At 39.5% G+C, this 16,923-nt stretch overlaps 1 protein-coding gene across 1 annotated transcript; it reads right to left on the reverse strand.

The window, feature by feature from the left end:
• Positions 1–947: 947 nt before the first annotated feature.
• Positions 948–15,980, reverse strand: ANKRD50 (ankyrin repeat domain containing 50). Its single transcript, XM_009486008.2, has 3 exons — positions 15,761–15,980; positions 3,358–6,905; positions 948–976 (listed from the first exon to the last, which is right to left on the reverse strand). Exons 1-2 carry the CDS (start codon positions 15,963–15,965, stop codon positions 3,361–3,363), a joined length of 3,750 nt encoding a protein of 1,249 aa, XP_009484283.1. The 5' UTR covers positions 15,966–15,980; the 3' UTR covers positions 948–976; positions 3,358–3,360.
• Between the last annotated feature and the right edge of the window lie 943 nt (positions 15,981–16,923).

The raw sequence follows: 16,923 nt of genomic DNA on the forward strand, positions 1-16,923 counted from the left end.
GTACTAACCATTCGCTTTTCCATTGTATTCTCGCTGCATATGCTCGCAGCTTCACTAACAAAGCACCTGTATTTTCCATGGTTTGTTTTACTGACATTCTCAATACAGTCCTTTGCCTTGGAAAAAAGAAAGAGCTGTTTCTAACGCTATACATGACAGCATGTATAAGATATACATGAAAGCAGGATCAGACCTTTCACTTTAGCACCTAAAATATACCCATATTCAGTTACCTCATTACCATAACAATAATGGAGGCTATTTAAGATCAGGTGTCCAAGACCAAATTTGCTTTCAGTGGTCACAGTCTGCCATCCAGATTGGGTGCTGTAGTGCCAGCCAGTGGATTTTGTCTCTTAAAAATGCCAAAGCCGCTGCAGACGGTTGCAGTCCGACTCCTTTGCTACCACTGAACAGCTATTACACAGACAGAACGCACAAGTACAGTATTTATAAAATACTGTTACAAGACTTGTATTTCTGGAGAGAACTTTTGGAAGTACACAGGGAACCGACCATACATTAATTACAACAATGCAAATGTGACAAACTGTTTGCTTATTTTCTTTAGCCACAGGAAAATAAATACAAAAAGCACTGCCTTTCCATACACAGTTCACTGTGGCACATGCACCTCTACCAAGCGTTCTGGAATAGGAAATCAGAATTCCTTGCTCTTACCATTTTCAGCTGTTGTCAGGGAAATACAGCATATATCTTTCTGCGATTAAAAAAAGTGCTCATTCTGTGTATTAAATACAAAGTACACAAAATAAATTTTTGAAGCACAGAGGGTTATACTGAGAAGGCAGCCTGAAAATGTAGGCACGTTACAGTAATTAAGGTAACTGTACTGTAGTAAATCACATTCTTGAATTTCTAGGTGGACGAACAAGCATTGTACGCTTTCATCCCAGCCAGCCGATAAATCATTCGGAGCAGAAGCGCTTCTGTTCAACAGCATCATGGAATTGGCCTAAAAGTACAAAACAGAAATGTTAAGTTTTGAAATCCTCCGTAATACAAACAGCGCTGTCAGAAAGAGAGCTATATCATTTCTAATTATGATTGGATTCTGATATATTCTATATCTAATGACACAGAATTAGAAATAATTCACAACAACATACCAATGATGAAAAGTATTTCCTGCCTAACTCAAATCCCATGATTGAGTCCCCGTGCTCTCTACCATCCAAAGCAGCTACAAGGTCCCCACAGCAGGAGAGCTTCCCAAATAGAGCTCGGAAGCGGCAGCCGGGGAAGGAAAGCCGTTCCTCAGGTGCTCCGGTAGAGTATTTCTGATGTGATTCTCCACAGGTGGCTACTTTATTCACTGGTCAGGGAAATTACTGGTTTTGTGCTTGAGACTTGGCAAAAGAGGAGGTAAATTATAGCCTGTGCCAAGCAATTCATAATCCACACAAAATTGTTTTAAACTGCCATATTTAAAATGAAGCTATGAAAAACCGTTAGAGAAAAAGCAAAAGGAAGCACGTATTTACCCATCACCTCATATGCTTAGCTACTTGCATAAACAAGTACTTCACAAAGAAAACCCCTGAATTTTCACTAAAGCACTATTTCTTCCAGACAAAGCAAAGCCCAATTCGAGTTTCAAAATTACACGTGGAATGTTCCAATTTTTTTTTTTTTTTACATGCTCTGTTTATATTTTAAAATCAACAAAGATGGAAAATTCATCAAAGCTCGTCTTTTGATGACAGGCCACGTCAAATCAATACATTCTTCGTCAGAACCATACAATTTATTTACAATGAAGTGTAACAGGAAAGCAAGCACTGAATATCAGGCACAGCTACAGTAGAGTTAGGAAATACAATTCTTAATTATACATTTTAACATGTTTTATGGAGGCAGGAAAAAAAATTACAATCAAATTTAAATCCTGTTTGGACATGATGTAGAACTGTGGGAATCTAAAGTCCTTTTGACTTTTAGGACGATTTAGGGCCCATTCTCTCTCACCTGCTTACTCCTCTCTACGCCTGCTCCTGTCGTCCTGCCTCTTCACTTTTGCCTGCCCCACAGCTCATCTGAGCCTGTGCTAACATTTGGATTTTACAAATGTGTAGGCTCTAGTATGTCACTTTTTGAAACACTGTATTGTTTCAAATATTTTAATTTAACCAAAGTGCCAAGCCCAAGGAAACATCTTGGAGTCCTGCACAATATTCCAATGCTCTGCAGTTCACAAGGGACCTCAGCTACATCTGGAGAGATGCATTCCATTAAAGTGAAATCTATTTCCAGGACATTTTGGGAAAAACCCTGTCTACATGTTTTTGACAGCTGAAAACCTCCCATTTGTGGATTCTGCACCACCTGCAATTGTCCCAGAAACCTGCGGTCTTTGATGAGTTGCAGCAGAACCGAGTCAGCTAGCAAGAACATCCTTGTTCTAAGGAGCAGCAGTCTGATCGGTCAAAAATGCAGCATTTACACAAACGAAAAATATGTTTTCAAAAATAAGCAAATAAGCAATAAGAGATGTGCATACATTTCAGAAAGATGCCGCTGCTTTGAGATTCAAATAGAAAATGTATTAATTATTAATGCATCCCCCATACCCTGAAAAAGATAAACTTCATCAGGAAGAGGAATAAAAAAAGTTCGCTTTTAGCTGACTCACTGACAATTCAGGTCGGAAAAAGCTACATAAAATTCCTTTTCAGCTTAACATTCAGTATGGGAGAGAAAGTGAGAAGTCTAAATGAACTCCACTGATTAAGAACTACAGAATAGTCAGAAAACTGGTACCATAACATAGATTCCAATCTTGCTCTGAGGAATGCCATCTCTTTTATAGGAGGGTTACCTTCACAGTAACAGAAATATGAAATCAAAGCCTCAGTGTAGTATTTTAACTTCTTAATTTGTAGATAATTATGCTACTGAGATTTCACATTGGAAGTGGTTGCCTGTAGCTTACAAGAATCTTCAGAAGCTTCCTGAAAAGCATTTTTGTAAATGATGAAATAATTACTGTATCTGAAAATATCACCTATTAAAATTCCCAGCTGTCCTTATGTTTGAAAATTCCAAATCAGTTCTGCATGAAACTTGCTGTATTATTCAGTCACACATCAAAGACAGTGGGGTATGATTTGCGCAATCAGAATTCAACAGAAAATGTGACGGCGATCCAATTCCTCTATGGCTGATGCTTTTAAACGACAGCAAAACAAATACTTGCCAGGTTAAGATTTTAATACTCACGGTTTTCACTAAGAAAGCAATTATGACGATAAACGACAATGAAACGTAAGCTTAGCATATTTAAAACGCACACGATAAAATACAAGCATTTGCTTCCTTTGTGACTTGATAGGTTACCTTTTATAATGGTGTTTCCTTCTTGTAGCTGAAACTTGGGTCGCTACCTTCAATCTGAAGTTTTAAGGCTTGCTTAAGGCTGAGTTCTGTCTCTGCGGGGGGATAGCCTTCCAGCACTTCTTGATGGCCTCTATCCTGCACTGTTCGCGGGACAGAAACCCTACCGAGAAAAACCTGATTGCTCTGAAGATGGTAATTTGGATTCGTCATAATTCCATTTCTCTTCTTCTGCTCTCCGCTCTGTTGGTGAATTAGGAACTGTTGCTGAGATCGACCAACTTCTTGCTGAGCTGGTGGGACCAAAATTTTGCACTGTGGCTCTGCCGGCATTGATTTCAGTGGCACGCTTGTCCCAGATTTGGCAATAGGTACTCGTTTATCAAACTGAGTCATTTCATACTCTAGCACTTTTAGTTGGGAGGAACCACTTTGTTTTATTTTTTTTCCAGCTGACCCAGATTTGCTGGAGTTGTCCGTTTTCCCCCCTTTGTTAGCTTTAGTTGATTTCAAACTAGGTTTTACTTGGCTCCATTCAAATTCACTACTTGGTGAATTATGATTTTGACTTAGGGAATGAGTTGTGGAAGAAGGAGAAACAATAGACTGCCTACTTCTGCTGCGTGGCAGGGAATGCTGCTGTATTTGCTCTGTGAATGACAGGCTGTGGAAACTATCAATGGGCACTGTCTGAGCAGTCGCAGTCGACGATGTGGTGCGGAGAGAAGAATTTTTGGAACTTTTCAGGGAATTATTCGATAAAGATGACTTCTGACGGTCAACCGTAGAATCAGGCGACTCCGAAGGAGAACTGAAGGCATGAGCAGGCCCATTAGATAAGCCACGCATACTAGGCTGCATATCTCCACCAGTACTCCCTGAACTATTTGACTTCATTGTTAATGACTGCATTTTAGAGGAGACTGACTGTAAGGGTTTTTGCTCCATTGTGTGCACTGGAGACGGAGTGCAACCATTGAGAGTAGATGCCCCATATTTTTCCAGTAATTTAATAATCTGAGAGTGTCCATTTTTAGCTGCAACACGCATAGCAGTGCGCCCAAACTGGTCGGCATGATTTGGATCAGCACCATGCTCCAGTAATATTTGGACAACGTCAATGTGCCCTTCTTGGGCTGCAATGCAGAGTCCAGTAGCACCTTGATTACATGTATGGTCAACCAGAGCCCCATGCTCAATGAGAAGCTGCACTACCTTCACATGACCTTGCCATGCAGCAGACTGCAAAGCAGATCTCTTCTCGTTATCTGCAGCGTTTACATCAGCATGGTATGTTATCAGCACCTGTACCATCTCCAAATGGCCCTGCCAGCAGGAAACATGGAGTGCTGTTCTTCCTTCAGCATCACTCGCTTCTACGTTTGCACCATTTTCTAAAAAATACTCAGCCATTGTAAGCTGGTTTTCTAATGCTAAGATATAAAGTGTTGGCCGGCCGTCAGCATCTTTGTAGTTTACATCTGCTCCATGGCTGAGCAGTAGTTCAACTATATCTCTGTGACCTTCTAAAGCAGCAACCCGGAGAGCATTTCTCCCATCATAGCCTCTCTGATCAATGTTGGATTTATTTTCCAGTAATATCTGCACACAATCATAGTGACCTTCTTGTGCAGCTAATATGAAAGGTATACGTCCATCGTTATCAATTTCATTTGTTCTAGCACCTTGTTCTATAAGAGCTTCACATATCAACCTGTGACCTTCAAAAGCTGCCATATGCAAAGGTGTCCAGCCTGCATCATCTCTATGATTTTCATCTAGCCCCCTGTCCAGCAGAGTCCGTACTACTTCAACATTGCCTTGTGCAGAGGCTATGCTCAGAACTGTTCTCCCTTCACTATCAATGCTATCAACAGCTGCACCCCAAAATAAGAGAGTATTTACAACTGAAGCGTGGCCCATGGAGGCTGCTGCCAGAAGCGGTGTACGACCATTGTTGTCTGTGTGATCAACGTCAGCTCCTCCTTCTAGAAGTAGATCGACAACATCTACGTGTCCTTCATAAGCAGCTACCAGCAGTGGAGTCATGCCGTCTTTATCGCAATGGTCAACTTCAGCACCACGGTCAATTAGAAGACTAACCACTGAGGCATGTCCCTTACTGGCTGGTACACAAAGCGCAGCGACAGACAGCGCAGTCCTTCCATCCACATCCTCGTGGTTTACCTCCGCACCATGATCCAGCAGGTGCTCCACGATCTCCTTATGCCCCATGTATGCGGCTGCAATCAAAGCTGTTCTGCCCTCATTATCAGCTTTATTAACTTCAGCACCGTGTTGAAGCAGATTCAGCACAATATCTTCATGGCCTCCCCAAGCTGCTGCTCTCAGTGCCGTTCGACTGTCGGCATCTGCACAGTCCACTTTGACCCCAGCGTAAAGGAGCGCAGAAACCACCTCTGTGTGCCCACCCCATGCCGCAGATCGCAACGCCGTCCAGCCATCATGATCAGTGTGATTAACGTTAGCCCCGCAGCCGATCAAGCAATTGACAACCTTGGTGTGTCCCTGTCGAGCAGCTAAGGTAAGTGCTGTTTGCCCATGAGTGTCTTCTATCTCTAAATCTGCTCCCCTGGAAACCAGTAAGTTAACGACATCGAGATTGCCGCTGTACGCAGCATTGGCCAGGAGCGTTCTCCCATTGGAATCGCACTGGTTTACCGATGCTCCGTTGTCTAACAAGGTGCGAATGGAATCTTCTCTCTCCAGAGCCTGCCGAACAATGCAAGACGTGCGGTCATCTTCACTGTTGACGTGAGCACCGGCTTTTACCAGTAGCTGTAATACTTCTTGTTCTTTAGGAATTAAGGTCGACAGGGAGTCTTTGACAGGTGTGCCATTCCATATCATCCATAAAGCCAGCTCTGACGTCTCTAGCTGTAAATTTGAATTAATTAGATGCAATGCAAACTCTTGAGCTTCTAATGGGGTTAAATCCTTTGCTCGGCAAGTGTAACTCATTGCCAGCATTCTGTGTCCTTCTGCTGCATTACACAAGTATTTCTGCGTACAGTGCTTTACATCTAGCAACCATTCCGCAAAACTGTAATGAAACAAGATTTTTGTATTTCCAAGTCCATCAATAAGGACTTTTGACAGGACATCCAATTTGCGTTGAAAGTCTTCCATCGTCAACGTCATATTTTTGGTCCACACCGCATGATACAATTCTGTTGTGGTTAATGGCCTACAGGCTGCAAGAATTACGTTAAGAATAGGCTGGACCTTTGCAAATTGTTTTCTCACAAAAAGTCTCTGACAGAGCCAAAGGTATAGGCCATTTAACGTTCCTGGAATATCACGGATCTCTCGTAACATAATAAAATTCTCCACAACTCCATCTAGGACACGTTCCAGATACAAAAAGCAACCGCTGCTTTTGATGTGAAGCTGATTCAGCATTTCTGCAGTCTCCTTTGTGAGATGTTGTCTCAGTGCTTCTTCCTGATCTAAACGATGCAGAATATATTGTTGCACATCTTTCACAATATAAGCCTTTCGTAGATCATCCAGGCTTATTTTTCGAAAACCTATTAAAAGGGAAGAAAGTTATTATTATTTCTGATCTAGTTTCGCTTAACTCAATGTTAAAAAAAATAAATAAAAGACATTTCTGCGTAGGGAACACCCACAATAATATATTTCATGTGTACACATAGTGAATGTAAATTAATAACAACAGCAGAGAACTTGGATAATAGACACATTTTTATCATCACCTACTGTAAGAAGAAATACACGCTACTAACGAAGAAAATTTTAAAAATCACTTTGAATCAGGCATGTGTGGCTACCTTGGGCAATACTAAACACCTAAGCAAAACCACCAGAACTGCAACCAAAATAAGATTATTAAGTATTATTATAGGAATAATCCCTTCTCCAATGTGGTTAACAATGGAATTCCAAATAATTTTCATCTATTTAGATTAACACAGCCATTATATTAATATAATTATAGAAAAGGTTACTCACACCTGGTGCATATGCATGATCAAATGTACATAACTCACTTTAACCTGAGCACCTTAATTTCTTTCAAAAGCTTTTATGGTATAGGAGAGAGAGACACTCAAAAGCAGTTTTAAATATCTTTACACCTCTGTGCACTGAAAATTACCTATTTTTTTTTCAAGTAAGGACTGAGTTTTAGATAAAGACCTAGGTTCTTTGGTAGATGACTCACTATATAAGGAAACAGGTTTTCTCATAGCCATATGATCTCATTGTTTTTCCAACCTGTTTACTATTTAGAGGAAAAGGGGAAATTATTTCATGCATGCATACTGTGTACATCTCCTCCCTACACATGTACACAGACATCCCCCCGCCCAAAGCAAAGAGGGCTGAGAAGTCATCTCCAGAGCAACCTCAGCAGCCAAAAAGCTCTCAAGAATGAGGTAGAATTACAAGATACAGTTGTATGGACTACACAGCTATCTCCGCCATTTAGAACATTTGCTTTGGTAGTGCCAAGTTAAGCATTTGATGAAGCCCTACCCTCTTTGGTTAATGACACACTACATTGTTTGAACACTACTTTTCCGGAAGCTATGGGAAAACCGCAGAGGTCACAGACACAGCAGCCTAAATTAACCTACTGTGTTAATTAACAGAACTGTACCCCACTTCTCCAGGGCCAGGCTGTAGCCTCTCCCTCCAGTGAAGCAGATTGCACGCATTTCCTCACAGTCAGCTCAGCTTGTCATAAAACCCCCCTCAACTTTGCTTTTCAAACCAAAGCAGTTACTAACTTCCAAATTATACCGACGGAAAAGCAACCACAGAGCAACGCATTCAATGCAATTTTGGCCCCATCTCCACGCAGCAAATAATTTTAAGTGAGACTCTGAAGAATGTTATTTTCACATCTATGTTTTTATTACATGAAAACATTCTGTGGATCAAACTGCTTAGTCTGTGAGGTTGTTCTGACTGAAAATTCAACCTGATAAGAGAGCTGTGGTTTTTGTTCCCGAGTATCTTCAGCAGAGGTTTTGGATTTCACGTTAAGCTCACTATTAATTGTTTAGTCTACACGAGCATTGTACAAACACAATAGATGAGAACTGAGAGGCAGACTATGGTGGTGTTACTAAGACATTTCTGCTTCCCTCATTAATTAATGTAGCATTACAGAGCTAACAGGACTAAATCAATAGAATACCCAAAACAAAATCATATTTCTCCCCAAAATAAAATCACTGGATAGGACACTTTTGCACAGTCACTTCTCAGGCTAAGACTACACTAATAAGATTGTCTACTTGAAGATTTTTGAATGAGAAGGCCAGGAGGCAGAAAATAATTATTTTGGGGGGGGATCTTGCTCCATTCCACAGAGGCCTTTTTTTTTTTTCTCTCAGAAGAAACACAGAGCCATCTTTATCCACCATAATTTGTCAAAACTTCAAGTAATGTCCTAACCTGACCTGCAGAATGACATAATTCATCGATTTACTATGCATTTGATTAAAATATTCTATATGTAACTTTGTAAAGCCCTTAATTCCCGCACATAAGCCAAAGAAGAAACTTTGCTGAGTAGGAAGAGACAGTGCCCTGCAATTCTGCAGATCCCAAGCTTCCACTTCACGTGAAAGGCTGTTTCTAGGTTACGAACCTTCAGAAGATACAGAAGGGAAAACAGAGGCATTAAGAACAGGGCACGGCTTGGTGCACGCCTTCGCAGTCATATGCACACACGGAGCTGTAATTAGACACAAGGGTCCCTTTGGTTGTCTCGTGCGTGCAGGGAACAGCTCTGTTTTGCTCCGTTCAGAGCAAATGCAACCACCATTCACCCTCCTTCCAGCTCTTTGAACCTCTCTGCTCCTCCTAGTACAGATTCGCACCCGTCCCTTGGCTGAATGAGGACAGGCGCGGAGCTCTGCAAACTCCTTCTCAACGTGGGTAGTCCTGAGCGACTCTGCTCACAACATCCCCAATCCCTCACATTAATCCCATGCCCGCATCCTTCCTTCCAATATATATATCTGCATATAGAAGTTACTTTTATCTTCAAATCACTCGAGTGTTTTTTTCAGTTTTTACAGCAGCTGATTTCATTTCCCCAATGAGAAAAGCCCTGACTCACATGACAGCAATCCTGAGATATCAGCTCATATTCAGCGTTGACTGACTAATGACTACACTTCACCTCCCCTGACTCCCAGCCTTCACATGAAAACTTGCAGAGTGATAACTCCTGAAGTGTCTCAGTCCCTGCATGCGTGCTTCAAAAGCAAAAGGGCTCTTGCTTATCTTGCAGCGTTCTTTGAATGCCAATTTTCATTCTGCTTCCCAAAATGGGTGGGAAAGTGAGCAAAACCATTTTGGATGTGATAAAAAAAAACCCCAAAGCCTCCAAAAAAAGTAAAAAAAGGAAGGGTTTGTGGTGGTTTTTTAATTTTTTTCTCTTCAAATGAGGCTGTATCATTACTTTGTTCCATATTGGGGTTAAAAATATTGCCCTACTCTGTACTTACCTGAGACATACCAAATGTCTAAGCACTTCAGCCAAGCAAATAAATTTCAGAAGGCTTCTGAGCAGTGAATATTCCAGAAGTCAGTAATTTAAATTATTTGATTGGCTGTATGTTCACGGAAATAAAAAATTGTTTCTTTTCTTTTGCAATATTTCCAAATATTCCTTGTTAATGTCCTTGTTAAATCCTATGTATCATATCTGAAGACAAGGTTGTACAGCAAGAAGCACTCTACACTCATACAGATCTTCACATGTCCCAGGGATGATATGCTCTTTAAGGGCTGGGATTAACAAATTGCCATTGTAACAGACGTTTGAACAGAAATAGATTGTTAATTTTAACCACTGCACCATGCCATACTATAATAAGCAAATAATTCCAAAAAGGCCTTACAGATAGAATTTTTTTTTAATCTCAAATTCTTGTTGCTAAGAAGGAGGAGAACAAAGCCACAGTTTTTTGCCCAAACATCTATCTAAATGAGGTCATTTTACATTTCCAAACAAAGATCCTGCAAACTTGCTTTTCAACCCTACCAGATACAATAAGTCACTTTCATGGACAAGAAGAACCAAAACATTAAGAGAAAGCTCATTTTGTTTCAGAGGCATTCCCATGAACTACTTAAGCTCAGCAAAACAGGAGTGCAGTAGACAGAACTTGCAGTCCCACGACCCTGCTTTTTGCATTGTTAAAATTTTTCGTACAACACATCACTTTCAACCCAATGGGAGCTCCAATATGGATTTTCCTGATTTATTAAATTCCTGGCAGTTCTGTAAACAAATCAGCTCCAAATGTATTTCTTGGCAAGATCTAGGATCATTCAAAGGGGGGAAAAAAAAAAAAAAAAAAGAAAAAACAAAGTATCTTGGCTATATAAATCCTTTTACAGTATGTCAACCTTTTCAAACTTGAATAATAAAAAATAAGCTATTAACTAGCAGGTTCCAGTAAATACTTACAAATATCCCTCTACTTTCATATCTTTAAATACACTTATATAAGTGAATTACGAAAGTTTTAAATACATTTAAATATATTTCATTTCACTGAATTGTTAACTTTAAAGCAATCTAAATGATTGAAAATGTGGCAATGTTTTGGCATGAATAATTTACACGGTTGATATAAGCATATATTAAGTTAGGTATTTCTATGGCCATTTACGCACACCTGCTCAAAAAGCAGAACGTATCCAGCAGAGTAAAATGCACCTGAAAACTCAAGCAGCACGCTCAGCTTTCAGTGCATTTGCAGTATACTGTGCATTACACATTTCACTGCATCTACCCCAGATGCTAAGAGACATCGAGGCTGACATACGCTGCTCTCGCTGGCCCGTGTCATTGCACAGGAGTTTATTTAGTTAGATTTACAGGTAACAGTCCATTTAAAACAATTTAGTCTTCCCTCTTTAATTACAAGGCAAATAAATTCAAAATTTGCACACAACTTTTTATTAGGAAGTATTAAATTCCCTAGTATCATGTTTTCAAAGTGGTAATCAGAAAAAGTGATAATGAGAAGGAAACAGTAATTAAAAGCTGCCAGTTTATTTCCCAAGCCTTCTAAATAATTTTTTTTTCCTAAAAACCAAACCAGAATAGCATGTAAACTTTTTCAAAGCTTTAATATTATGGAAATATATTTATGTAGTTGTAAAATTTACAAAAATTATCTTTTATAGTAAAAATCCAACTCCCATAAAGACTCTAAAGTAACGTGAAACTACCCAAATAAATTCCAACCTACAATGAAAAATTTGAGGACAACTTAGATTTTCTTTTTTGAAGCAGTTTCTTCTGAAGAAAATGCCATTTATGTTCTGGAATGGCAGCTAATGAGAAGAAGTTCAGTTCCAAATCAGGCAACTGATTTGATTTGGGCATTCAGCAATACGACTACCTGAGCAGCTTCAGTTACCAAACAGTACGAGTTTTCTGGGCACAGGGAAGCTGGGTTGTGATTTTTACTCTATTTTTCTAAGGTTTTCACGTTTTTTGCTTATTTTTTAATTTTAGGAAAGGCTACAAGAAAAACAACCCTCCACATCTATTCAGACCACAGCCAGCAAATAGCAGAAAAAGGAGAGAGACTTATGCTCCCAAGATTTCTAATCCAGAATAAGTTTGGCTAAATATCAGCTCTTAATAATACCTGGCTGTTTGGAACTGAATGATAGATAAAAGGAAGAGTGAAAAATGAATGACAGACTGTCTGCTCTTGCCTATGGGTAAGTGGGTGAACGGAGCTTAAGCTGCTTCTGAGGCTAAACTGAACCCTTTCACATCCACTTTTGATTCTTCTTATTGTAGTTGCCAGTATCTTTCCCATATCTAACATTAAATTTAGGGAAACTACGGCTCCCTGAGATGTGACATCTGCGTGGGTTGTACCACACTGGTGCACTCGTGCCTCACGCATAAGGCGGCATTCTTTGGAGGAAGAATGTCCGTGTTTAATCAAGGGGTATAATCAAGCCAGATGCCACAGATACTTGATTTATGTGTGTAGCAAAAAAGAAGAAATTAAGTAAATGCCTATTTAAAAAAGCCTCTTTAAACCAATAAATAGAGCATTTGTACATATGTACTTTTGTCTACTTACCTTTATGCTGTTAATGAGAAATTATCTGCTTTTCACTCAAACTTACCTAAATAAAATTGCCTGATTTTAAAATGCCTAAAGTTTTTAAACTAATACGATGGAACTTTAAAAAAATAATTTAGCTTTGCAAGAACACCTGCTATGCTTTCATAGGACTTAGCCTCATTTTAGAAGAAGCATTTTTATTAGCTAATTTGCTGAAGGACTGAAAAAAAAAATTTGTATGTTCTGTGCCACTTTCAGGTTAGAGAACTTTTTCAGTTATTTAGAAATACAAGGAAAGTTTTTCTAACATTATAATACAAAGATTGGAAAGACTGTGTTTGATGTAGCTGCTTGAACTGTCCACACTTGTAGGTAAATGATATCAGATGACGATGTGGGAGATAACGTGGATAATGATGGGTGCAAGACAGAGATTTGTTAAATTTCGGGAAAAGGTCCGTAATAAAATCCCTAGAAGTGTTCAAAAAACGGGCAGATGTGGCACTTCGGGATATGGTTTAGTCTAGTCTACCCTTGACTGGTTTAGTGTGGACTTGGTAGTGTAGGTTAATGGTTGGACTGGATGATCTTAAAGGTCTTTTCCAACCTAAACGATTCTATGATTCTATGAAAAAGAAACAGGCCTGATGTGGCAGCTGGTGACAGCGCACGTGCAAGAGAAGGCAGGAGGACACACGTTATCTTCTCCCCTCCTTTTCTACTCAATTGGCTGGCTCTTGCTCACTGTGGAGGGTGACCGCAGACTCATGCAGGCATCATTTTACATTTGGTTCATATTTTTGAGGTTGTCTCTGCAGCCACAAGAGGCAAAACTTTTTTTTTTTTTTTTTTTTTTAAATTAATGAAAGCTGAGAATCTGAGTAAGGGGAAAAATCTGTAGCACATTGTGCTACTACAGAATCTGGGAATACAGAAGGGCCCAGAACACAAGCTGCAGCGAGATGCAGGCACAACTATTCCACTTTCATAAATAAGTCATCGACAAAAGTGAAGGAACAAAGAGGACCAGAATAAACACCCCTCCTCCTTTCCTCATTCTTGGAGCGGTAGGGATGAGGTATGCACCACCGGCAGCAGCAAGATGACAGTGGATGAGAAAGACTGGACTCCTCCTTCCACACCATCACTATTTTTGGCTAGGGAGATGCTTGCAGAACTCTCATCTGTACCAGATAGCCAAAAAAGAACATCATCAGGACCAGGCCACTGCAGCAACCCTGATCCCAGTCATTGACAACACTTTCTGACAAATAGGTCTAGCTCTCATTTCAGTAGATTTCTGAAGGAAGTTTTCACTGCATGAAAATTTTAAGTGAAAACTGATATAAACTGATTGTAAACAAATTAATATTGGTTAGTATATATTTCATATCATATTCTAAATTAGCAGAAAAAAACTACAGATGGGACACATTTTCCTAGAATAACCTTAAAAGGATTCTGACCTATCTTACTAAGTTACAGTGAAACTGATTTTTTCTTTCCAAATTAAAGAAACACATTTGATGAAAATGTACAGTGATTATGTTATCATTACGGTTGCAAACGTTTATTTGCTGGGAACTTGGAAGTATTAGAAATTCAGTACAATAGTGTCCCAGACTGCAGTGCACATTATATGCCATTTATTTCTTCAGTCATGAGTGCAAAAAATACTCATCGCTGATCTTGAATTCTGCCTGCCCACCAATTAAATAGCTTTATAAATTGGCTCAGCTAAAAGTAAACATTCAAATACCACAAAGGAGGAGAAGAGTTTGCCCGGGCTGAAGTGCTAATGACAGTCTGCCCTTTTCAGGCTAGAACCACAAAAGGAATGACCATTATCTCAAGTTTTACAACACAAAGTTGCAATGTATCTGAAGTTAACAGACGCTTCAGCCACGCTCCGCGCATCCTCATTATGCCTTTCACAAACTTGGATATTGGCTGTAAAAAAGAAAATCATCCAACAGTGTATTAAGCGGGCAACAGTCACATCGGCTGTGATGTCACAGTTTTCTTTGATAGTGGAAAAACCCACCACTCCTCCAAATAGGCCTTAAAATTTCTTCTCAATTTGTGTCCGGTTATTTTGGGATGCATTCTTTCTTTGCTGTACCTTTTCCACAGTGAAGATGGGATTATCACAAACCAACTTCCTTTATGCTATTCATCGAGTCCTTCTCTGTGGAACTGAGAAATTAACTCATTTAAATTAAATTTATTTTAAAGGCATATCCATTAGTTCTGCTGATTTTTCCTGTCAGGAATTCCATCTGGGAACATACTCAGAAGACAACAGCAATTTTTTAGGACTAGTCTGAAACATTATGTGATTCAATGGAAAGGAAATAAAACTGCTCTGAAGAAAGTTTTGTCTGTTTTTTTGGCAATGACAACACATCTACTCAGCCAAGCTTTGACACAACTATTCCCATATGAGCGTCCAAAGGAGTCCTGTGCAGCTACCCCAAAGTTTCCTTTAGTTCTCACATACTCCCAAATGCCAATGTTCATGTCTGCCACCGATTAATACAGTACTTCGTTTCAAAATGCAATTATCCCGCTGACCTTTTGCCACTATGGAAACGAGCAAGCCTATGGGTCTATGTTCTATAATCACATTTTTGTCCTAATTGTTGCCTTAATACACACAGGCTTTATACATGGGCCTGGAATCCAGTCTAGATATTGCCCTTTATTAAATTTCAGAGAACTTCCAGTAACAATGTCATTATAGTGAAGAAATGTTCTCATGACACAGGAAAGCCTGGATGAAGAAGCTGTAAAGAATTTTTTTTACTGTGCAACCTTTGCCAAAAGCATACTCCCAAGAATCCACATCTACATTGTTCCCCTCTCAAGTTCCACCTTCAAAGGTTATTCCCTGCTTTCTGAAAATAAGGAGAGAGATTTTAATGGGAGATGAAAAAAAAAAAAATCTTTTGAGGTTGTAAGGAATGGGTGTATGCAGCCGACATACTTATGTACTTACATATGACCTACACTTTCAAAGCTTTTTGAAACTAGCAAAGCAAGAGGAAAACTCAAAGCAGCCATATTCTTTGCAGATGTATTGCAAAGACATAATTTACCTCTAAAACACTTGGCTGATTTAAGCTTTCTGTAGTCCTCAGGAAACTGGAACGTGGGTTTTTTAGAATTACGATTTTTGTGATTGTCAGTTTTTAGACCTAAGCATGCATCAGTGCCTTCAACCATCACCGAGGGCCTTGTAAATACTGCATCCTAGTTACAGGCACGGGTAACAAACACCTCCTATGCTCTGCACTCACCTGTAAACATTTTTGTAACAGCTTTACTCTGCTTGCGGGCAGAACACAGGAGGAGCAGCCAGGGAGGGAAGAACTCAAAGTGGCCAGCTAAAAGCTCTGCTATTGTTCCAGATAAACTTGTAGAAGTCTGTTCACCCTCGGAAACGTTACAGCCCTCGTCGACCGAATCTACGAGCAGGAAAAGGCTCTGCTGAGGGGGCTTCATTCCCAAGAGAGGGAGCAGAATGCACCTGTAAGGAATACGAAACAAAATCGGTATTTTAAATACATTTAGCAATACACTGACTATCCTATAGCCTTTCAGGTTGAAGCCATGATCAACTTAAAATGCAAAGTTATTTTTTAAACAGTCTAAGGAATTTTTTCAAGCCGTTACCACAGAAAATATTGAGGTAGACTGAACCAACAGAAATAGAGAAAGTTTGAACAGTCAGTGATGTAATTCTTGCTTAGGCAATATTACTTTTTAATGAACTTATAACAATACTTTAAGCTGACGTAATGTTGATCAAGGCTCATTAGAAGACTTGGAAGAATGCTGCTTCACTAAAAAAGAAGCTACTTGGCCTAAAGTTTAAGAACTTCATTACTGTTGTCCCTGTCAAAGTTGTTATTGCTTATCAGAAACTAATAGCAAACAATAGTTGGTCATGAAACAAAAGTCTAAATAAGGGACACATGAAATATCATCACTCAGAGTTCAAGTCTGAATGACTAACAGTTTTACAAAGAACCATACCTTCACAAATTAAATGCAAATTAATTTAGTAGCAGACTGAGGCACTCGGTAGTGACTTTGATGTATTAGTTTTTATTTATATTGAAGTTGCCAAGTTCCTAATTACTGGAAAAGGATTGTCTCTATCCTCAGGATGCTAGCACCTATACCAACGCATCTGATTGCGCAGCTAAAGATCTCAAACTTGCATGTGTTGTTGCCACCCTTAACAGTACTCCACTCTGCACTTACATGTATCTTTACATAGCTACTACATAACTTGTCATGCGTCTGTCCAGTATTTCCACGTTATGCTACTATTTTTTGGGAAACTTCACAATGATTTCAGCCCGTAAGTTTCACCGACTAAATGATCTTTAAATATATCTGGCAAGCAAACTTTGACTTTATAGTAAAAGGTTTCAGAAAATGAAATGAGGTGAGA

Source organism: Pelecanus crispus, chromosome 4, assembly GCF_030463565.1.
Source record: "Pelecanus crispus isolate bPelCri1 chromosome 4, bPelCri1.pri, whole genome shotgun sequence".
In the NCBI taxonomy this organism is placed as follows: domain Eukaryota; kingdom Metazoa; phylum Chordata; class Aves; order Pelecaniformes; family Pelecanidae; genus Pelecanus; species Pelecanus crispus.

What these genes read in the sequence shown, in the direction of transcription:
- ANKRD50 (XM_009486008.2), bottom strand. Translation starts at nt 15,965, where the DNA reads ATGAAGCCCCCTCAGCAGAGCCTTTTCCTGCTCGTAGATTCGGTCGAC. An exon ending in TGTTACAAAAATGTTTACAG is followed by an intron (nt 6,906 to 15,760) that starts GTGAGTGCAGAG and finishes CCCTTTTAATAG; the next exon opens with GTTTTCGAAAAATAAGCCTG.